The sequence below is a fragment of the Sphaeramia orbicularis genome, chromosome 14 (assembly GCF_902148855.1).
Source record: "Sphaeramia orbicularis chromosome 14, fSphaOr1.1, whole genome shotgun sequence".
NCBI classification, from domain to species: Eukaryota; Metazoa; Chordata; class Actinopteri; order Kurtiformes; family Apogonidae; genus Sphaeramia; species Sphaeramia orbicularis.
Window position 1 is genome coordinate 5,225,846 of NC_043970.1, and position 24,006 is coordinate 5,249,851.

Sequence of the window (24,006 nt, forward strand, 5' to 3'; positions counted from 1 at the left end):
ACAAATTTTCAAGACGGAGTGAATGACTGGACTCAAACGCAAGGTGCTTAGGGGAAAGTGTTTTATTAACAGAAAAATAAACATGAAGAAACAACACAGTACCTGGAGGGAGACAGTGCAGAGTCCACAGGGTGACGAGGATCAGGGTGATGGAGAGAATGTGTGTGACGGACAGTTAGGGTTCGGCACTGGGTGATGGACGGTTAGTGGTTTTAACGTTCAGTTCCCTCTATTATTCTTGTGTATCTTTGTTTTATTCTTACACCTTCTACTTCAGATTTCTTCATTAGGTGTCTTATTATGACTCCTAATTTTTATTATGGTTAACAGTGCAGGTCAGTTTCCCTGCATATTCTACAGGTGACTCAGCACCATGGACAGCGCATGATCCCAAACCCATAATCGCAGGCTGAGTCATATTTTGATCACATTACTTCATATATCAGTGTTCCTCTAACTTCTACCTTATTACTTAATTACTTTATTTTATAAGAGGGTAATAATGAGTCAGGTTTTAGGCTCACAGAGTGTCGTACTGTTGGTAGAGGTGGTGCCTCTGTACCCACGGCCACATCCACCAACATATCTGTCTTCTCTGCATCTTCCTCTAGGCATTCTAATTTTAGAATTTTTACATTCTATATTTGCTAATAAACAATAGTTTTGTTTGTTATTTGTGTCTTTTCTTTCTTTGTTTCTTTCTTTCTTTGTTTCTTTCTTTCTTTGTTTCTTTCTTTCTTCCTTCCTTCCTTCCTTCCTTCCTTCCTTCCTTCCTTCCTTCCTTCCCCCATTCTGAAAGTCTTTCAGCCTTTCTTACATGTCAAAAAATGACTGGTGAGTTGAGGAATGATAATGTTGGAGTCCCATCTATGTTGGAATGTGGCCAAGCATCAGTATGTGATGAGTTGGGAGTGAGAATGTGTGGTGTCAACACATTCTTTGTGTCCTTTTGTACTCAGCTAATAACAGACACTGATTCTGAAGACATTCATGTTCTCAAAACAGATAAATCCAGATGTGCACCAGCATCAGAAACAGACTCTAGTACAGGAAAAGCTCAGACCAAAGGATTTGTCATTTCTCTAAAAACATGACTATCATCCCTCTCTCCCCTCACCTATCTCTGTTGCATTAGAGTGAAATTGTACGTGAACAGGTACAAAACTAAAGGTATTTATTTATTTCAGTACATGTTGTATATGCTTTAATTCTATGATATTTTGTTAATTTATAGCAGCAATCACTGGTTTCCCAATCATCCTTACATTCAACGTATTAATCATTTCATTGTTGCAAACCATTAATTAATACATAGGGAGACAATGGGATTTGTGAAGATGTGGATGTAAAGTTTTCCAAATGCAACTGCAGAGCCTGTTCTTTACATGAATGGTTTGAGCAGTGACGTTGGTTTTACTGACAGCAGTGGCGTTAAAAGCCTGAAATCATTTTCTGCTCATTCTTTCTAGTTGTATTCATACAGTCTCCCCAAGCATTCATTTATGCTGGCTTCACTCTAAAAGTCTGTCTCATTGAGACGTTAATGTGAAACCATTTCAGAATTTTCTTTCTGACACAGTAATCAAAAAGTGTTTTTCTGCTGCTCTGCAGACCTACATTTTTTCTCATCCATGAAATTACAATTCTTTGTATTACCCAGTCAGATATCAGCCAAGCAGCTTTTTATGACATAAGTCAAAAACACATGGGATTTACTCTGTGCATGTCCTGACTCAAATGCTACTTTAATGAAAATAACACATTGTGGCAAATAAAATGTGGTACATCTGAATTAGGACATGAATTAATATAAATTCTATAAATACATATGAGAAGTTTAGCCTTTAAAGCAGTACTCAGACACACTGTACACCGTACTTAAGGCTATAAAAATGATTGAAATTCTAATTAAAATAAGTTTAAAGTTTTTGCTAGTAAGTCTTCATAACCATAGTGTTTTTGCAGAGATTGTCACTCTAAAACAGTCTTTAATGCTGCTTAGCATATCTGGAAAATATTATACAGCTTATTGTTGCAGTAAGTCTAGCAATGATGAAGCACAGAACCCACTATAATTAAAACTTGCCCTTTTCTTGGGATTTACTCAAAATGTATTTTCCTTGCCTGCTGGTCTATCTGACTACTGTAACAACATCTTAGGTCCAGTAGCTACAGATAGTAGTATTACGTTTCAATGTGTGCACCTAAAGAGCCAGTTAATTAAAAAAACATATAAGTGATAGTAATAATGACACATGCATTATCTGTATCAAAGCAACAAATAAAGTTAATTAAATGTTTAATAATAGCCAAGTGTCTTGCAAGTACTCGGAAATGCCTTATAATCTAACAATAAATGTTTTTAAATGAGTTGTTATTCAAATTTTGTCATTAATACTTAATTCAATAAGCACTGTTAAGGACCTGTCCAATATAAGCAACTGTTAAGGGTTTATAAATGCTTCATTACTTATTAACTAGTGCATAATTCAAGGACCGTAATATAAAGTGTTACAATCAACAATCATATCCAAAACACACTGTGGATGAACAGATTCTCCTCTGGGTGTACTTAGACGCAGATATTTGCCTGTTGAAATATCGACAGCGCTCACAGGGAGTGAGCTCAAAGAAGTTAAACTCTTGTCCATCGCTGACCCAGTGCGTTGACCAGCTAATAGTTTCTGTTGATGTCTGTTGATGAGTGCTGGGCAGAAGGCTCAGTAGGGGTTAAGTTTTCTGCAGAAACCAGCTGCCTTATGGCCAAAAAACAAACTGGGGGAAATGGGAAGGTGCTATATTTAGAACTTGACCTTCAGGTTTTGTAATCTGGAATTTTCCACACTTCCACACTGTACATTTCAGGAAATGCAAATACATTAAATAGACACGGTAAAGACTGTGTTTGATTCATTTGACACTGACACTCCAAAAACCATTTTAATGGACCGGTGGGTCGTCGGTGCAGGTCTACAAATCTATGTTTTCTTCATTCTCATCATTTGTGTGTTTCATACAACAGTGTGACAACAGGTCCGTGTCCATCACTGCTGTCACAGGACATCCATTTCAGAAAAGTGATTGGTTGCTGCCACATTCATAATGAAAAATTTGTGGACAAAAACACCACTTTTTGCCATATAATATTCATTAAGTATGTATGTATTATGTTTGCATTTTTTATTAATAATGCACCTTCTGGGATTGGCAGCAAACTTGATCAGATCCTGTCAAACTTGTTGATAAAATTGTCTTTTTCCTTTTGATTGATCAAACATGTGATGGACAAAACTGCCCAAAAAGATTTTACTGAAGGGAGGATCTGCTGGAGCTGCAACATAGGACTTATGGGTGTCCAGTTAAAGAATCCTGTATGTAGAGCTGGTGCAATGCTAAAAGCTGGAAGATGGAGATACAAGCCTTTTCTTCCATCAATTCTCATGGGAAATTTTAACTCACTGCACAAGACAGATGAGTTGGAGGCACTACTGAAAAACCAGAGGATCTATCTTGAGTCCAGCTTCATGTGTTTTACTGAAACTTGGTTTCAAGTATTTTCATTATTCTCATGACTGAACTCTGTGTCTTGACAGACATGACCAAGATCACCATCTCCGGCCTGAAGCCTGAGACTGACTACGAGGTCAAGATGTCAGCCATTAATGGCAAAGGTGAAGGCGAGAGCAGCGTGGCCAGCACTTTCAAGACCAATCCAATCCGTAAGTACTAGCCTCATACATGTGTCAGTGCTCTCAGGAAGCCCTCCTACAGTGACCCTGATGTTTTGAACCTAATGTTCTTGTTCACTTCACTGCCTGTTCATTTCTGTCTGAGCCAAAAAGCTTCCACCATCCCTCCCACACTCCTTTATCTCCACACCAAGCCTCAGTGCAGTTCTGCTCCAGCCAGAAGCAATCAGAACTCCCAATACCACTGCCAGCCCACTGTAGAACATGGTTAACACCATGTCTTTACATCGTATAACCTGTGTATCCAGTCTTACTTCCATCACTGAGCAGTGTTACATTCTACGCGCTTCTTCAGTCATTAACGATTGTGATGTCTAATGCAGGCTTTCCCTTTTTTCATTATTCAGTATTCAGGTATTCTTTCCTCCTCAGTTTATAAACCACAGCTTGAGTGTACTTTTTTAATAGCCATTTGCACTTGATAAATAAAAGAATATATATGTATATTTACCTTATTAGACCCTTTTATGTCCAAGTACTATTAATGCCTCACCTCTGTAAGTTATGATAAAGTGGGACTAGAATCTGTGGAATATGCAGTAAATGATTAATGACCACACAGAACCAGACATGCCACACAGCTAGGATATAGGGTTGGATTTAGTCCTCAGAGCTACAACAGAAAAAGTTCAACTTCATTTTAAAGGGGAATTATTAGTTTCGTAGCGGGTTCAAGGCATTATTGCACCATAATCCGCTAGGCATACTGTTAATGTTCAGTGTGTTCAAACTGTGGCTAAACACAGCTAAAATTATATCAGTTCAAACATGGTTTAAGTCTAACCCAAACCCTAGCTTTAAAATGGACACTGAACTAAACTAGTGACCTGGTTCATGTTAAGCCAGAAGTTACAGTCTGCTGAGAAAGTTTAGTAACTCACATTGGAATTGGCAGCAGATAATGCAATTCTATTTCAGAGGTGAAGGGAACTATTTTAAGCAGAGGAGAAGGTGTCACCTATCAAAACAAGACAGAGTACTTGGTTGTGTGTATAGTCCCTTGTGTTTTTTTGTGTTGTGTGGTGCATTTGTTCCCAGCCAGTCCACTGGATGACTCCAACTGTCTTTTCCTCACCTTGTGTGTTCTCACCAGGTAGGTTTTTCTCTCGGTGAAATAAACCTGTGTTGAAATAACAGCTGTGTCAGACATATAAGAGCATCTGCCTCCTTGTAACAGCTGTCAGCAATCACAATGTGGTAGTTTGGCATTAATGCGGTCTACTTTGGAATATTTGTGTACATCATCATTGTCGGGTATTGCTTTGTCACTCAAATGTAAATTAGACCCAAACTGAGGCTCTGAGACACAGAATGTTCTATGAGTTTCAGTTGACTTTCATGCTTGGTACAGTACCAAATGAGATGAAATGAAATGGACTTTATTTATCCCCTTAGGGAAATTAACTTGCCCTTTAAAATAACAAATAAATTAAGTAAAAATAAAATTCAAAGAACTAATTATCACATTATTCACAAGACGGTCATAATAAAATAACCGCATGGAGATAAAAACTGATAACCTTAGACATCTAGTTTAAAAATATCCTTAAAAAGTTGAGAAAATGTATTGTAAAGTTGGATACATCTACTCCTCTATAATTATAAAACAATCCAACCCATAAAAACCGTCATGGACTAATTTGTTAAGTAACAGAATATTACTTACAAACTCCTCATCTGCAATGTGATTGTTTCAGTATATTAATAGATCATTTCTTTGTCATAGTGTTTTCATTGGCTGGTTTTGACACCAATAATGACAATTCCGTGATTTGATCTTCCCAGCACTTTAAGCATCATTTTCATCTACTTTTAAAAACTAGAACATATTTATGTAATGATGTAAGAAAATGGAAGACAAGCCAGTTAAAGTTTCAATGTGTAATATTTAGCAGCATCTATGGTGGTACTAGAAATAGATTTAAGTCTGAGTTGTTTTGTCCATTCAGATCTTTTGGTAAAGGGGATAAGCTTAGTCTATGCTCAGATAAAGATGGTGAAGGTAAATGGACTAAAACTCGACAGGACACACCATAAAGTGGGAAGACGGAGATGAAGAAGAAGAAGTAATCTGTCCTGAGTTCCTGTAGAAACATGGTGGCTAGAATTAGGAATATTATATTCTGACTCTGTATGTAGATGCTTCTAAATTTTACACATTGTTCACCATAGTGAAAATAACCATACCATGAAATAATAAACCTGAAACATTATTGCATGTCAGTATCTGTAATAAAACAAACACTTTAGTGACTTTATTTTGAGCTCAAAGACTACACTTGATTTTTTTTTTTTTTACAGCAGATATTTGGGGGGATTAAAAACAAAATGCTCTACATTAGCAGACACAGGGCAACGGTTACCTGTTTTATGATGCGTCGTAGACCAAGGACAACTGCCACTGCCTCAGGGACACCTCAAAATAAATGTGTCACATTTATTTATTTATTTGTTCAGTAATTTTTACAGCATTTATGTCTTCTCTGATGTAGGCCAAAAGAACAAAACAAGACGTAGGTTGGAACTGAGTGGGATTATCTACAGCGTAGTTAGTTGACCTATGATTGAATCATTTGACCTCTCCTTCTCAGTGTTTGGTCTCAGGGTTATGCCCTCATCTGTGTTTTTCTTTATCACTGCTTTAGTAGAAAAAGGCCTATGCAGCTCAGCCTTGTTTTGCCCAATCTCCCAATCCAAAGAGAGAGGCTTTGTCCCATGGCAAATCATTTCACTGATGGTTTTCCTAGTTTAACAAGTTTAATTGTGCCACTGTTTTACTGGTCCCTAAACTTCAGCTTTATCTCAAACTTTACATCCTTCAGTGTTTACCCTCCTGAGACCCAGGAAATGTCAGCAAAGTACAAGCTTTTTTTTGTTTTTTATTAAACAAGTGCCTATATTGGAAACATCATGATGCAACAGTTTTTTTCAGATTCAGTTTTTAAATTTTTTATAGAATGTCTTTGTGGTGGAAAGTTTTCTTTTTTTTTGTATAAAGTTGTGAAACTCTTGTCCACAAATGTGGACAGAAAACCCATAGCTGGGTCTTAGGAGGTTAAAGAAATAAAATTAAAATTGACTTGAGAAACCTATTTGGATTGTACACTCTTAACCTGTCACATACTGACGTTTTCTGAGGGTGTTAATGTTGTGTTCAACATGCAGGCCAGTCCAAAATGTGTCAAAGTAATGCCATGATTGCAGATTGGTTAAGTTAAGGCACAGTGCTGAGGCAACATGCAAAAATAAATACAGCATGAAATGGAACACAAACCCACAAACTGTAGTGATCGCCTATAATCACTGCAGCCTTCTCCAACAAAGGTTTTTGCTTATTTTACAATAATTCCATGGCCCATGTCAATAATTTCAGATGTGGAAAGGCTGACATTACCTCATATCTAGTACCCTGCATGTTGAAAACTGTCACTGTAGTGGGAATACCAGTGCATTCTAAATGGATGTCAAGGGCTCAGGACCAAGTGGCAGAATATGAAAACTCAACAGTGACTATACAATCTTAAAGTATAATTGGTCACCCTACATTCAGAGCTGACACTGACTGTCAGGCAAAAACCTGCCACCTCTTTAATAACACTGACTCCCACTCACAGCCATAAGGCAAATCTAAGTCTGATGTTCTCACACAGTCCAGCGGAATCTTAGTCAGAGTTAGAAACAGAACAACAAGAAGACCGGAAGTCCAATTAGACAGTGGTGTATTGTGGCAGTGGGTCAATGATGTGATGGGACAGAGTCAGTCTCTCTTTCACTGTTCATATTTCTCATTTCATTGCCTTTGTTTCTTCTCTTTGTTTCATTGTTTCTCATCATGGTATTCCATTTGTTCTCTGTTCCACTGGACTGCTCAGGGTATTCTTTCACAAGTAAGTTCCATTCTGTTTGCCTCCTTTTTAATCCAGCCCCTTCATTTTCATCCTGTTCCATGTATTTGCATTTCTTTCTTACTTTGTGTGACAGAAGGATTTCAAAATCAAGGTATAATAAACTTGATGATTAGATAATGTCTTCCACAGAATCTTCTGTACACTATCACCCTTTAAACCTTCTCTTTTCTTATTCATCTATTACTTGTTTGTGTTAATTTTGCAGACAGCAGTCCATTTCTTTACTCTAACGTGGCTTCAGGTTTGTGTAGTTCTTTCATAGATTGATTTGTCAGGTTTGTTTGTGACAGTTAGGTCATTTTGTAGTGTAGATCGTAGTGCCTCCTCTAGTATTGCTTACTAATAACCTCCCAGTTGTGGTGTCTCTCTGGTGAAAAAAATGCATTGTACATATGGACAAGATCAAGTCAAGCCTCATGTGTTATGTAAAAGTTCAACAGTTCTCACAAATCTTTGTGCATCTGCCACATTTCTATTGTACCTTAGTGTAATTTGAGCATTATGACTGTTGGGTGTTCCTGGTCAGGAGAATGCAAATTGAAACCAGTCTTTGTAGTATGTGTTGGGCTGCAGGTGGTGCTAATGTGCCGAGTTCAGCTCTGAAGCTCATCCTAGAATTATAGGTGCTCAGAAAAATATGCTGTGCTATATGTCAATAACAGATTAATTTTCTCATGAGACTGAAAAAAGGGACTATGGTATGATTAGCACAGTGTACAGTTTTCTAATTGTCTTAAGCAGTGAAAGTGTGTGTGTGTGTGTGTGTGTGTGTGGGGGGGGGGGGGGGGTCCTTATCAACTCCACTGGACTGCGCACATTTGCCAAATTTCACATCTTTATTTTTAAGTAATGACAATAATTATATCAAGAAATATATCAATCGCAACATTAATGAATGTTTAAACAAAAACCTATCAAGGTATACCTGAAAATTCACCACAAGCCACTCCTCCAGTGAACCCGTCACCTACATCATGTGCTGCCCAGCTCTCGACATAAGCACTTGTTCTTGGTTGCTGAAACACAGTGAACTGACTCTGAACTGGCCCTGGAACTGCCGTAGTTGAAAAAGTGCAGATACATCTTTTGGCCCTTTTTTTTACCCTGATTGTAAAGTGCTTTCCAGGGGCCAGGTGGAGCAGCTCAGGGTTCAGTGTGTTACCCAATGACAGTTAGATGTAAAACCAGGAGAAGCAGGTTGTGGTCGACCCAACCACAGCCACCCCGTATCCACATTATGGTCTGCTGTCATAGTTGACTTTCTTTGGGCCAGAATAAGACAGAACATTCTGCAGGTGTCTGGATATAATACCTACTCTGACACATAAGCACAAAGTTTATAAACTAACAAGGATTGCAAAGTGCATTTATACATATGCAAAAGAAGAAAGAAAAAACCCTGGAAAACTTTGTACATATCAGTCAGCATTTAAGTAATTGCTTAAAAATTGGTACTTCTGTTGTAAACTAACACAAAAGGCTGTTGGCAGCTGTAATTACAAAAGAAAAGGAGTCTGACACTGTACTGTGCCTGCTGAATATATAACAGTGCAGTACGAACACTGCTCAACAATCAACTCACTGAAGTTTCACAAGCTCTGCAAAGTTGTTAAGAGAATGCACAGTCATTTGTCTTCTTTGTTTCTATGATAAGCTCCTTTTCAGGTTTACAGGCAGTCGCTGTACCATTATAAAAGAACAAATAATCTAAATTCAACCATATGTTGTACTTTTATTCATCAGTATAGCGGAATGTGTTCTCAGCACTGGTCCATCCTTCACATTAACGAGCATAAACAGCCAAGGATGGATCTCAGTTCTAAGGTCAGCACCTTCATTAAGACTGATGTTTTAGTATTGGTGGAGGATCATAGAAGCCCACACTGGAACAGGAGGCATTTCCCATTCTGCCTTTCTCATTCTGTTTGTTCGCTGATGGTATTTTGAGATGCCCATCATGTACCATTCAAACAACCAAGGGGAAACAACCTCATGAAACTTAGCTCTGTGTTGCTATGTGCAACTAGACGCTGGCTCCAACAAACCTCTATTCTTATTAAGATTTAGCACCAGTAGCCGTGACAGAAGAAAAGTTATTTTCAAATACTCAAATGTACATCACTTTTTGGTGAATGCTATTTTGGGAAGGGAAAAAAAAGGAAACAAAGTTAATAATGCTGGTCCTTTTTGTCAATAATGTTTTAGGCCTGACACAAAGCTTTAATCTCAACAGTGCAGGCTTTGATTGACAGCTTTCACGCCTTTTGAGACTTTATATTTATTCAATAACGCATTTTTCCCCCCTGACATACATCTCTGCAGCTGTTTTTTTTTTTTTTTTTTTTTTTTCCAAATTTTTCAATCCATTTGGTATCCGTCCTAAAGCCAAAATGCCAGAGTTAAGGCTTGAAAACAGTTGTTGAGTACTAGATTCTTCTTTTAATGAAGTTCAAAATTTGGCCCATTGTCAAGAATCAAGGAAATGCCAAAGTATACTGTTACTAACAAAAAATCAAACAACAGCATTCGGTCACTGTATGTGTGGTTGAATTTTTATATTTGTGACTCTACAAATGAGTAGCATTCTTATTTCAAGATTAAGTTTAAAATTGGGATTCTGTATTGAGAAAGGCCTGTAGTCTTCTAAAGGATCTCAGAAGAAAATAGATCTGTTGCTTCAAATGTCAGGGCTCATGGACACAGCTTGGATACAAACAGACTCTAAGCTGTCCCTGTTGTTGTATCACAGCAGTTACAGAGGATGGATTCCCAGAAGCTTTAAAAGGGAACATAGTGTTTCAGAGGGCTGTATTAAGTCAGAAGTGAACCAACAGTTCCAGCACATCTCACCTTGTTCTCACCATGTTTCAGTTTCATCAGAGATTCCACCCACTATCGCTGCCACCACTATGGCCCGTAGTGAGTATGCCAGCCCGGCAGTGTGTCTCTTTCTTTGTGTGTTTTGCCTGCCTGGCCTCATACAGTAGTTAGTGTCCATCAGTCTGGTGTGGCTCACAGTCGAGCAGCTCAGCTCCCCTCTGGAGCCAACAGAAAAATGAAATGGCAACTTACCAGCTTTGCTAACAGTCTTGAATTCTTAAAGACAAATGTTTTACTAACCTATGTTTAAACAGACTGACTGTAGCTTTGTGTATAGTGTCATTAACACACTGTTTCTGCAAGAAGTACTCAATTGATTGTGGTATTTCGATTTGACTCTGATTTTGACTGTGATTTGTAAACTGGCTGTGTTTTGTGGTGCATTTGCACAGGACAATCAGTCTGTGTTTTACTCAAATTCACTGACAACGCCCTCAGATATGACATCAAGGCTTACTATTAACCTGCAAAGACCCAAACATCCACCATAAACATAAATTATCTATTGATCTAAAGTATTTAATACCTGTTGCTCCACTAATTCTATAAATACATGTAAGTATTTGGTGTAAAATGCAGTTTGTCATTTTTTCATGGTCATCAGACTTGACCCATTTGAATGTTCAGAGGCTCTGTATTGAACATGGGATCACCGTCATCTACAACATTCACCAGTAAAATACTGTGGACAGTGGATAGAAACACTTGATTCAGTTAATATATATTTTGCTGAAAAATTCACTTTTTTCTCAATTTTCTGTTTCTGATATAATAACTTTTGAATTTGCTCTGAGCTTTTATGAACATCTACATGATCAATGAATTAAATGTAGGACAATACACAATTTTCCCTAAAAAATGCAAAATACAGATAATATTATTATAAATGGTGATAAATAATTTGGGAAAGGTTAAATGTAGAGAGAAATTCACATGGAAATGACCACAAAAATATCTGGGTCTTTATGGGTTAATATGAAACCCCACAATAACTGTTCTACTTGATGAAAGATAGAAAACTGTTCATTCTCTCATGCTGTCATGCATATCAGCAATCTCATTATAATTTAATGTTTCTAAGAATTCCCTCTTGTGATGTCTTTCTGTGAATGGGTGTCCATATATGTAGCTAATTCAGCCTCTGGAAATTGAACCCAAAACACTGTCAGGACTTTATCTTATAATTACAAACACAGCCTCCATGATTCTTGAGGTTGCTCAGAAAAAAATAATGTACAAATCACACAAATAGACGGTGATTCATGCAGGACTAATATCTCCCCTTTTTCACCGTGTTGTCTTGTTCCATCTTTTCCATCATTTTTTGTCATTTTGTGTCTCATTCTTTGTCAAAGGGACTGAAGCCAAAATAATGAAGCTGTTCTGAAACTGTGAGCAGTAGAAAGTGCAGATATTTCTGTTAAAATCTGGGGAGTAAAGGAAACAAGTTAATACATAAATAAAACACAGATACCTGAAAATGCTTCATTACTTCCCACCTCAGCCCCAGGTTATACTGGTGTGAATAGGACTTTTGAATACTTTATCAGAATCTACTAATGGTGCTACTTTTTAGCTTTTGTTGAAAATCAGAATCTGACCAAATCATCACAGGACACTAGCTTTCAGGCAGTTTTTCAGACTTCTCCATCCTCCCTATACAACTTCTGTTCAATGTTTTGTACTTCAGGTCCAGAGGAAAGCAACGTTTTTTGGCTGCAAACTCTCCAAACCAATCTATTTTTGGTCAAATAGTTCAAAACAGGGTGTGGATAAAAAATATATATATAGTCTTACAGTCTATTAAAAGGGTTTGTTTAGGTTTATTGGTTAAACTCTGGTATGTTTCTGATTCACATTTTATAGTAGTCATCTTCTACAACATTGATTCACCAGTAAAACCCATGTAGTTGGATAAATGACAGTGAATGGGGACACTTGGTTTATGCTTAGTCAAAGTGAGCGATAAAATGAATGAAAATTGGTAGTAAATCAACAAAATAAGAAGTCATATGAACAAAATAATCTACAAAGTGAACACACTTGAAGAAAAAATAAAAAAGGCTACACAATCAACAAAAAAATAAAGTTAGATAAAAACCCATGCAGTTTGACAAATGACAGTGGTTGTAGATATTTTTTGTTTAGTTAATTTGACTTCTATGAACATCTGTGTGATCATTGAATTAAATGTAGGAAAATATATGATTTTCACTGAAAAATGCAAAGTGCAGAGAATAATGTTATAATAAATGGTGATTACTCATTTGGGAAAGACAAAAAAAATCATGTTGAAGTTGTGACAATAATAGTTGTGGGTCTTAAAGGATTAAGAAGGACACATATGGACCGACATTTCAATCAGAGAACCCTAAAAATGGTTCCAAGGCGTTGATCACCCTTGGCAGATTTCCATCCCTTGTTTTGCATTGTAGTCATTTTATTCCCTGAACCTTTTGTCTGTTTGTTGTCTGCATGCCCATGGCAGCCATCTGTCAGATGTTTTGTTACCATCAATATTCACGAGCCCTGGCTCTAGTGGAAACCCAATGAGAACCTGCGACAATAGCTACCTGATATGTTCAGTTCCAGTTGTGCAGAAAGGCTTTACGATTGCTGCTATGTATATTATGTTATTATCACCCCATTTCCACACTCACTGCTAGTGCAGTCTGTACACATTGCATCATTTGTACTCTAGTCACATGACAGAGGCTAGTCTAACCTCTACTCATGTGAAGTAGTTCTTCTACCTGGTGGGAGCTTTGAGAATGGCAAAACTTGACACTTTGCAAATGAATGTTTATTCTTGTGAGAGCTCAACAGGTTGGTGTATTTATCTAGAATGCAATATTAGATGGAAGCAGCACCAAAGAGGATTAGGTGGTAAAAACAGAGGCTATGATAAACAGTGGAAGACTTCGAAACATGATACGATGTACACAACACATTAACTTCTGGGGACAAAAGACAGAACAACTTCAGTTTCTTGGTCCAAATGTATGAAATTTGAAGTCACAGGATTAAAACACTACATGTCACTAATAAAGTTTGCAATCATGATGATGATAATGAGATATATTTGAGAAATTATGGTAAAATCAATAAAATAAATGATCAAGCATTGTCTTGAGCTGATTTTCTGAAAATGGAATACCTGACTAGTGTGTCAGGTGAGAATATACGTAAATGCAAAAATCACCTGGTAAAACAAATAGCATTTAACAAAACCATTATAATAGCATGTAGAATTGCAGAACTGGAAAATAAATAAATAAAAATAGCACACAGATGTTAGACATACATGACTTCCTGTCAACTGGTAGAGATCCATGACTAGTAGTTGCCTCATCTGCCTGTAGTTTGCTTTAGTTTGTGGTTTTGCACAAATCCTAAAGCAAAGGTCCAGTAACATTATGCATTGTGCTTCATGTCGTGTATTTGTTCCTTTAATTCCTGGTCTTCCTGATGTGTGTTTGATTGTGGTGTTCCTAACTTATTTAAGTATATTTGTCTAATTTTGACGCAGCCTGGGTTGTACTCCTGGGTCCAGAGGATGTTTCTAAAGGCATCACACTAAGCCAATGTCACAAATGCTTTTATTCTGCCATCTGATGGAAACTCGGTGTCCCCTGATGCTCCACATATCGTCTGCTGTGTTTTATGTCATAGTTAGCTGGCATGGTTCGTATCGTCAAACTTTTGATGATCTGGATGCATGAGGCATTCAAGTGTTAAGTTTTGGTTGTATCTTATTTTAAAAGGGTAAAATTATAAATCTGTCTTTACTCTTTATGCCTTTCTTGATAATTTTCAGCACTTGTGCAACCAAAACTGAAAGCCTGCAACTGCTTCATATATTCAGTGACACGTGTTTATGTTCATTTAGCAAAAATCTGTTGATGGATTTCTGGATTTCTTTTTGTTGTTTTGTGTTGTTTTTGTGTCATTTTGTGCTTTAACGGCCCTGTTTGTTTTGTTTGGATTCTGTTAACATGTCTCCATTATTTCAAAAATGTTTTGTGTGTTTTCCATGTACCCCCTCCCCTCCCTCCCCCCAACCCAACCTCACCCCCACATGACCCCACCGTTCCCCTTCGACCTCTCATCATGTGCGTAAACATCATGTGACTTTGTCATGTGGCTCTTGCATGGTGCTGATGATGTCGTCTTCGCTGGCGAACAGAAGGTAAAGTCTTTTTGCTTAGTTTGTAGATTGAAACATTGTCCAATTAGATTCACAGAAGACACAGTCAAATATTTTGTCATAATATTGGCCATTTTTCATTCATCTGTAATTCATTTTAGTCAGAGAAGCCCTCATTCACTGCTTTGCTCTTTTTTTTATCACTAATTGGCAATGCAAAAATATCTTTCTTTTAGTGCCTTTTTCAAGTGTCATCCAATACTGTGATATGAAATCAGCTTTACTGGCCTTATGATTTACTCTGTATTTTCTAACTGGTATGAATGTTTTTCTGGATTTTTTTTTTTATTTGCACAACATCATCAAAAACCTGGTATATAACTGTAATAATGTGATTGGATTCTTATATACAAATTAGGTGTTTGTCTTTTGATTTCCACTGATACTCATACTTGACTTTCCCCCTTAAATAAACAGGACCATCTATAGCTTAAAACATAGTGGACAATTTCATTTGTGTGTTCTTGGCTGTCAGTCTGTGCAAGGTAAATACCACCATATAAACTTTGATCATTCTGTTTTTGTAGTTATAATTGAATCAAGATCTTAAATCAGGTTTATGAATTCCTTGTGGATTTTGTGATTTTGCATTACAAGTTTGTCCAAAGTCACTCAGATCCTTGGGTTTCCCTTTTTACCTGTGAACCCATGTTCACTCGCTGCTTTATTTATTCCATCAATGGACAAGCACTGTAATAATCAACAGTCAGTATTATTACATGATGTTATGTTTTACAGTTATGGCTGATCAGTGTATTTTATAGTCATTTAGACATACAGCTCACTTCCAAATGTGCATATCCCACTAACACAACTACCCCACTGAGTAGTGTCATTCACACAAACCAGGGAGTTTTTACCCATATGTTAAAATTATCATTCATAGTGGATTGACCCAGACTCATTTCCATCACGGACACAGATAGAATGTATATGAATATGCAAAGACTAAGAAGTCTTTATTTGAAACAGGCTTGCGTTAGAGGCAGGCCTTCATTTCAAATTCCTCTGATCAGTAGAATTCACATATTTTGCTCTGTTTCCATTTGCACTGTTAGTACAAACTCAACCCTTTCTGTAACTGTTCCTAATGAAAAGTGCATATATGTCACTGCATTTGGCTGTAGTGTTAACACATATACACCTGCACTGGCTGAAATCCCACAATACTTAATTACATGAGTAATCTAGTACAGTGTTCAGAATAGAAGAATGATATTCTTACATCTCTTATATTAAAGCAGTTGAAGTGTATACTATTCTTACCTGACTTGATTATTATGTAAGTTTATCCACCTTTAATTTCTCCCAGCTTATATTTGGGGACAAGACTTTATTTTTTTATATTCTCCCCAGCGGTTATCAGAGGCACATATTCTGATTGGCTATCATTTATTTGAGAAAATACATGAATCTGTTTTTAAGTGCTGTTAAGGGACACTGACTACCCCTCTGGTACTATTCATTCATTCATTTATTCATTCATCTTCTGCACCGCTATATCTTCGAGAGGGCCGCAGGGGTGCTGGAGCATATCCCAGCAACATGTTGGTGAAGGTGGGGTACACCCCGGACGTGTTGCCAGTTCATTTATATAGAGAGATAAACTCACACAGTCACACACCTATGGGTAATTTAGATTTACCAATTAACGTTTTCCAAGGTTGAATGAATGAATGATATGTCTTCTTTCTCTGTAACAAACTCAAAACTGCCAGCACTAATATTGAACAAATAACTTTACCTGAGGTCATCTTAACAAAGAATATGTACGCATGTTAATATTTTTAAATCAGGTCTTGGTCTTAACTAACTGCCTTGTAGTTTGACGCTGACATAGATAAGAGCAGTAATTAGGATGTTATTGAGGGAATATTGGAAGTAAATTACCTAATTACGTATATGGTCCTGCAAAAAAAGACACAAGTGACTTTGAAAAAAATATGTTCTTAATGTATATCATAATAGTAAGTGATGTAATGGTCATCACATGTACCTTATTGTAAAATGTTACTAAAACTGATTCTGTTCTTCTATGTTCATGGGGTCTTTTTTGTTCTCAGTCTTTCAGTATAAGCAATGTGTTAAAGTCCACATATGTTAGAATCCAATCGCAGAGCCCAGTTGATACCAGGTAGTGATGGGTTGTTTTAATTTCATTCCTTAGAAATATGCCTTTTTTGGCTCCATTGACAACAAGCAGGCATTTCATTGTAACTAGGCTCACACATTGCACTTCATCATTTGATAAAGATCTCACTTTATCTACTCACTTCGATTTTCTTAGACTTTTCTTGCCACTGACTGCAGTCTGCATCTGTAAAGAATTCCCCCCCTGCCAAAAAAAAAAAAGAATGTAGCTTAGTGTTGTACTGAATGGACTAACAGCAGCCCACTGCATTACTGCAGCATGCAAGTTCATTCTCTGTTTCTGCATTCTCCTTTTCTACTGGTTTTTACCAATGACAGTGTCGGTCCTGTCTGCATGTGTCTGTCTTTGGTGTCATGTCACCTTAGTACTGTTTAGATTTGCTTTATACATAACATGACTTTCACTGTTAAGTAAAGAAATGGAAGATGTTTGTGACACTTTGTGTGAAACTACAGATTTTAGTTATATTATCATTATTAAGCATTAACTTAATTTAAAGTAGCTGAGCTCAATACACTGCAAAATGAAGGACGATAAAAAAGACAACATAGGAGACAAATAAAACATTCGTTCATCATTTTCAGCAATGAAATGAACATAAGGAAACTTACTATAATCAAACAAAGAGTCAACAGCGGTGGAAGCACAATAGAACAAAAATGAACTCACTCAAAAATCAAACACTATTAGGATTCCTTAATGATGAAAATTTGTTAACACATATAAAATGGAGATACTAAATGCAGGCTGATGTGCAGAGCTTTTGTTTAAGGGTTCAGTGTGTAAAGCCAATGATTTTGTTCTGTCCCAGATAAAAAGATGACAAAACATAACAATATCCTTGGTTGTGACAAAACATTAGTGCTCTTATTTCAAATTGTGTGGCACATTTTTCACAGTACATAATAATTTTGGTTTGATATCTCCCAGTTTGATTCCTGCTACACCCTAGATCTACTTAACAATCAATAAGAATAAACCATGAAATGGCCACCTACAACGTAAAGTGTTCATTTATATGGCTAAAAATACTCACCTCCAGCTCTTCTGGTACTTGTTGATGGTCCAATGGATCAGTCAGAAGGATCAGTCACTTGCTCTGCTGTGATTGGTTGTTTCATTGTACAGCTAAGATCAGTCCACTAGAAGCTCCTTCTTTGAAACATGTTACCAGTAAGATAATCATGATTTGCCTAAATACGTTTCACAGTCCTCTGAATTGTGATTTCACAGCTCTTATTGAGAACTTGGTACCACTTAAAATGAACTGTTTATGCAAATTCAGAAAAGTCTTAAAGCTCAAAGTCGCCCCATCATACTGTCATCCTGGCTGAATCAACCAGATGAAGGAAAATCAACATATCTGTACCTTAATAAAGCTGACACCATGACAGTTTCCTTTTTAAATGTTAAATCACTTAAACCATTATCAGGAAAGTCTCTGTCTCAGCTCTGCTTCTATGTAATTTGATCTATAACAAAGCATTGCACAGGCTTTTTCATAGGCGCGTCATAGATTTTGTATGAAAGAAAATTAGGATTCTAACGTAGAACTGATCACTGCAGACCACCCCTCGAGCCAATCCATCACGCAATCAACTAACCCACAGAGAGATATAAATAGCTCATTCTAAGGTAATGAAAATGACAATGACTCTTACTTTCAAGTGATTATACTCTAATTAACTGTTGCTGCAATTAACTCCACCTTAATTTAATCCTTAAAATGTGCACTTTTGCCATTGGTCTTTATAACCAGCTGCATTTTTGTGTTTGCAGTGTGCATCTCGTTGACAAATTGTTGTTTTTAAATTTGTTCATGTCTTGATTTGCAGTACATTGAGCTCCTGTCTTGTATAATAAACTGAACAGAATAAAAACATAAATTTTACACACAATTCTGATTTGTGAAGCTAACTTTTAGCCATGAAGGTTTATATTGCATGGAATTATAGATCAAGACAAATGACCCCGATTGCATTTCTCTTTGCAGCATGTTTCAATAACTCATCTCTAACTACAACACTTCCTCCTCAAAGTTGGCTAGAGTCGCATGCGGGATCATATCCTTATGTGTTCCAGAGGCCATGGGTGGAACTCACATGTCTTACCACAGCCTCCATCATTCTAACTCCTGTTTTATTTAGTATCAAACTATTCTCTACGGAAATGGCGCTCATGGATAACAAAGCTGAAGTACCTGTGTCTAACTGCTCTGTTACTAACTAACACTCTGCTTCACTTCAAGCAACTGTCATGTTCACTGTAGCGTAGTGGAATGCATTTTTCAAGCAGTGCACTCAGATGATTACATAGAATCAAGAAGAGTGCCTTCATGCATATTCATTCAGTTAACTACATGTTTGAAATGTTAAATGCTGTGTATGAAATCCTCAGCAATGTCCTTCTAAGATGTATTTTGCTTGTATTGTTGATAGAAAAGCCCACAATATAAAACCTACATATAAAGTATCTTCATGTTCTGGATTATGTAAATTATAATGACTCTTGGCAGAATCCCAAGTCATTTTAATTACATGATAACAAGCCTAACTATGTGGAACCAATATGCACATAATTGATGATTTTGGAGTGTTAGTGTCGTCACTTGCAGCCTTTACAGTAACGAAACACCTCGACCTTCCTTCCCACAACACTGTGTAAATGTTATTAAATGTAATAGACCAACATGTCCAATCAAGGCATGCAGCCTCATTATCCAGAGACCTGGCACTCATTACTCCAGAGGACAGAGCGGATGAGGAGGGGGAAGGTGAAGCCCACCTCAGCTCCATGCTGCCCCCTCTGTCCATTCATGATGCCCTAAAGCCGGGGTTGCCAACCCTGGTCCTCGAGAGCTACTATCCTGCTTGTTTTAGATGTATCCCTCTTCCAACACACCTAAGTCGAATAATAAGCCTATTGTCAAGCTCTGCAGCAACTTGATAACGACCGTCAGGTGTACTGGAAGAGGGAAACATCTAAAACATGCAGGAGAGTAGCTCTCGAGGACCAGGGTTGGTGACCCCTGCCCTAAAATGACTGGACATACACTTCCTCTGATCTGACTTCTCTCAACAGTACAACCATGTGTCCAATTGTTTTATGCACATTTTAAACTGTGGAATAGGGACATCTTGAAATCTGTTCAACATGTCCTCATGGTTAAACAATAGATTAGGTCAAAGTCCAGTCCCTCCCAAAATCCATACACACAAAATTTGCTGGCACAGAGATTTTTAATCTCAATGAGTCTTTCCTGATTAAATAAAGGTTAAATAAAAAATGAAATAATCTTGGAATTAAAATGTCACAGTTCCGTTTATGTTCTGACAGTGTCATGGCTAAGGTTTGGTTCTTTTTAGGGAAAAACAAAATGTGTGGTTATGGTGAGGAAACGTGATTGGGGGAAAAAAGCTAAGATAAAGAGCAAAATAAATCAAATTAGACACACCTTTTGACTTTTAATTTGAAATGAACTCAAGACCAGTGTTCCTGTATTCCTGTATTAGGCCTCTGTTCTACCAACCATATCACTCCTTTCTTTTATACACAATAATAATAATGCAGTAATATGCATAGATTTTGCATATCCAAATACCACTGATACATTATAAAATCCTGTAATTCTGTAGCATCTTGGCTGTGACAATGTGAAAACATCTGGATTAAGGAAAAGAAAAGATCATTGTTAGAGCTAAAATAAGAATTAGAAGATATATTATGTATATGTATAGTAAGTATAATATCACTGACAACTACTAAATATTTACTCCAATAATTCGTGGCTCCCACTGATTTCCATTGAGCTTCTTTCTACATCCATTTCAATCCGTACTTCAGGATCACTACAATCGCATTACCAATAGTAAAAGAATAGTAAGGGATTAAAAAACAACTTAAAAAGAACAGTATTTAGCTTGAAATAGGAGTCACCTCCCCAGAGAGACCTACATACTTCCTATTCCCATTTCAATTATGGTATTCCAACATTTCCACTGAAAATGAAAAGCAGTCTTAAAGCATAGTTGTTTGTTTTTGTTTTTTTTTTAATTGTTTTTGTTTTTTGTTAAACCAAAAAACTCACTATGTGATGAGACACACAAAGAACCTAACTTCCCTTGAGTTCGATGCTAAACCTTGGGTATAGAGGTGCTCTTTTACTAGTACTCCAGATACCACATTTTATGAAAATATACCTTATAAGTAGTTGTTTTTGTATAAAGAACATTTTAGCAATCAACATATTTCCATGAATGTTTATATAAAAAGCTACAGCTTATTACAGCTCATTAGCATTGTTAGCATGTTAGCAAGCGGCCAATATAACTACAGGGGTTTGATATTAGCATTTTCTCCCCTGTGCATTTTCATCAGTGAGTAAACAAATAGGAACTGTGTGTGTATCATTTAAATTCAACAGAAAGGGATTAAAGATCCCCTCTCCATCTGCACTGTCCTCTGATAGTAATGCTGGTTCCAAATGAAAGACATTGTAAAACAACACCACATTCATGTGTTCTTTCATTACAACTGACAATCAAGTGAACTTCAATTGATTTATTTTTTTAGTTTAGCGATTTAATTCATACACAGTAGAAGAACAGTGCAATGGTTGTGTTTTATCACTTAAATGTTGACTAATCCTAATTGCATGCTTTGTCCCATGTAGGGGAACCCAGTACCCCCATACTACAGGTCAAGGTCCACAGCAACGGCAACGCTCTTAAGGTCAACTGGATCAAGCAGGATGACGGCGGTTCTCCCATTAAACATTATCTGATCCGATACAAGGCTGTGAGTATACTGGGCAAGGAGGTAACCTGCACCACTTTGTGTTCATAGTGAAACATCAATAAGTATTGCAAATTCAGTGACAGTCAAAGAACTAATTCCTTTCAGTGTTCAAGTCCTAATGGAAACATTGAGGTCAGTTTGTATTTGCGTAGAACATTCATTCATTTTAGGAGACTTTAGAATCAACTCTTTAAAATAGGCATGAAAGCCAACAAATAAGTCCACACCTTGATTTAACTTATTGCATAGTTCATATCCTTCCATTGGATAATTACTGCAATTATTAATATGTTTCAGCTGCAGCTAGCTCTTCAACTCTGACTGATGCAGTGAGTAGCTTCTCATTTCTGAAACATCCATCAGTTTGATAGCAAAAAGATTGGAGTGTGTTTCAATGGAAAAAGGTCATGTGGTCTGACGAGTCTGGATTGACCCTGTTCTAGAGTGATGGAGTGATTACCCATCATGCTTAGTGCCTACAGTGAGGGCAGTGTGATGACCTAGGGTTGGTTCAGTTGGTAAGGTTTAGGTTCAGCAACATTATGTGTCCAAAAAATGATGGAAATAAATGTTGCGGTATTGAATAAGATTATTGAAACACCACCACAAGTAATGTATACTATAATCAAAGCTTTTGCTGTGGCTGTGCACAATAAAATATACAATATAATGTTAGGTATCGTATTGGTATCACAAGAGTTATTTGTGTTAATGGTAAATGTCCAACACCAAGTACACAAAAGACTTATATGTTAATGGTTTTAAACCTGGTCATTGTACACATTACATTTTATTTTATTTTATTTTATTTTATTTTTTTACTTGTCTTGTCCAGCATCCTAACAGCAGAATGGTAGTCATTACACATTACATTTTAGATTAGAATGATTATGATTACTAATAATTTATATTGCTAATTAAGTTGAGAAATAATATTTTAGGATTTTCAGGCAATTATATAATGAATTATTAAATTTTAATGATTTTAAACTTGGTGTGTGATTTTATATATATGTATATGTATGTATGTGTGTGTGTGTGTGTGTTTGTGTATATATAAATATATATATATATATATATATATATATATATATATATATATATATATATGTGTGTGTGTGTATATATATATATATATATATATATATATATTTTTTTTTTTTTTTTTTTTTTTTTTTTTTAATTTTAATGGTTTTAAACTTGAGTGTGATTATTTTCTGTATATTATGTGAATAACTTGTCATTTTAGTAATTTATTTATAGCTTCTTTGAGAACAACTTTCTCACACATCATTGTTTATGCATGACAGATATAAGTATGACAGTCTCTGAGTAGCTTGTCTGAGATGTGTGCTTTGAATTAGTTTTAGTATTTTCAGTATCATTGACATTGATGTGGGGTTCCTGTATTCATACACTAATGGTAACCAGAATTGTAAGGAAGCACTGAAGAACATAAAACAAATTGAATTTTTTCCTCTACGTAGAAATCAGAAAACAGCTGTGCCAGTTGTTAGCTGACATCAAATCAGTTCCCTACGCAAAGTTTGCATATGCATACAAGCATGCACAAATCTTATATATTGAGTACTGATTGATGAGGAAAGTTTTAGAAAATCAACAAACTGATGAATGTATTTAAATGTTTTCTTAGTCAATTGGAACACAATGAGAATGATTGATAAACCTGAGAAGTTCCAAAAATGAGATTTGACAAAAAATATTTCTTTTCTTTTCACCATTTTTGAGGTTTGTCATGTTTCATTTCATTCTTAGAAACATGTCTCGGATTGGAAACCGGAGATCCGCATCCCCTACGGCAGCGACTACGTCATACTGAACGGCCTGGAGTGGAATACAGAGTATGAGGTTCACGTTCTGGCAGAGAATCAGCGGGGCAAGTCCCAGCCCGGCATCCAGTACATGAGAACAGCCACACAGCCCACCACCATCCCAGGTACTATACATCAACCCCCCCACCCCACCCCCCCTACCACCAACCTCCACACACAGCATCCACAGAGCACCGAGGCCCACCGTGACCAAAAAGGCTCCAAAGACCCCAGCCCTTCTGATCCTTCTAATCTGTACACGAATGCACCACACTGCAAAATATATATGTACTATGTTCATCCCGATGTGAACAGTACACACAAAGTATTACAAAAGACACAGTCCTCCACACTGAACACACTGGATGATAACTGTCCAATGGATGCATTTTAGAGCTGCAGCTATTGATTATTTTCGTTAACTCGATTTGATTAAATGATAATTTGAACAGGCAAAAAAAAAGAAAAAATGTGAACAAGA

General features: G+C 36.7%; 1 protein-coding gene across 23 annotated transcripts in view; it reads left to right on the forward strand.

The window, feature by feature from the left end:
- Positions 1 to 24,006, forward strand: part of ncam1a (neural cell adhesion molecule 1a) — a 444,821-nt gene that overhangs the window by 377,208 nt on the left and 43,607 nt on the right. For 5 of the 23 annotated variants that reach the window (XM_030154162.1, XM_030154164.1, XM_030154167.1 and 2 more), the window contains 3 exons: positions 3,594 to 3,719; positions 21,569 to 21,693; positions 23,470 to 23,650. In XM_030154162.1, the coding sequence (XP_030010022.1) occupies positions 3,594 to 3,719; positions 21,569 to 21,693; positions 23,470 to 23,650 (432 nt within the window). Of the gene's footprint in view, positions 1 to 3,593; positions 3,720 to 4,697; positions 4,701 to 7,621; positions 7,637 to 7,862; positions 7,899 to 10,528; positions 10,577 to 14,723; positions 14,727 to 21,568; positions 21,694 to 23,469; positions 23,651 to 24,006 lie in introns of all 23 variants that reach the window. The other 18 variants (XM_030154150.1, XM_030154152.1, XM_030154165.1 and 15 more) reach the window with 10 other exon arrangements.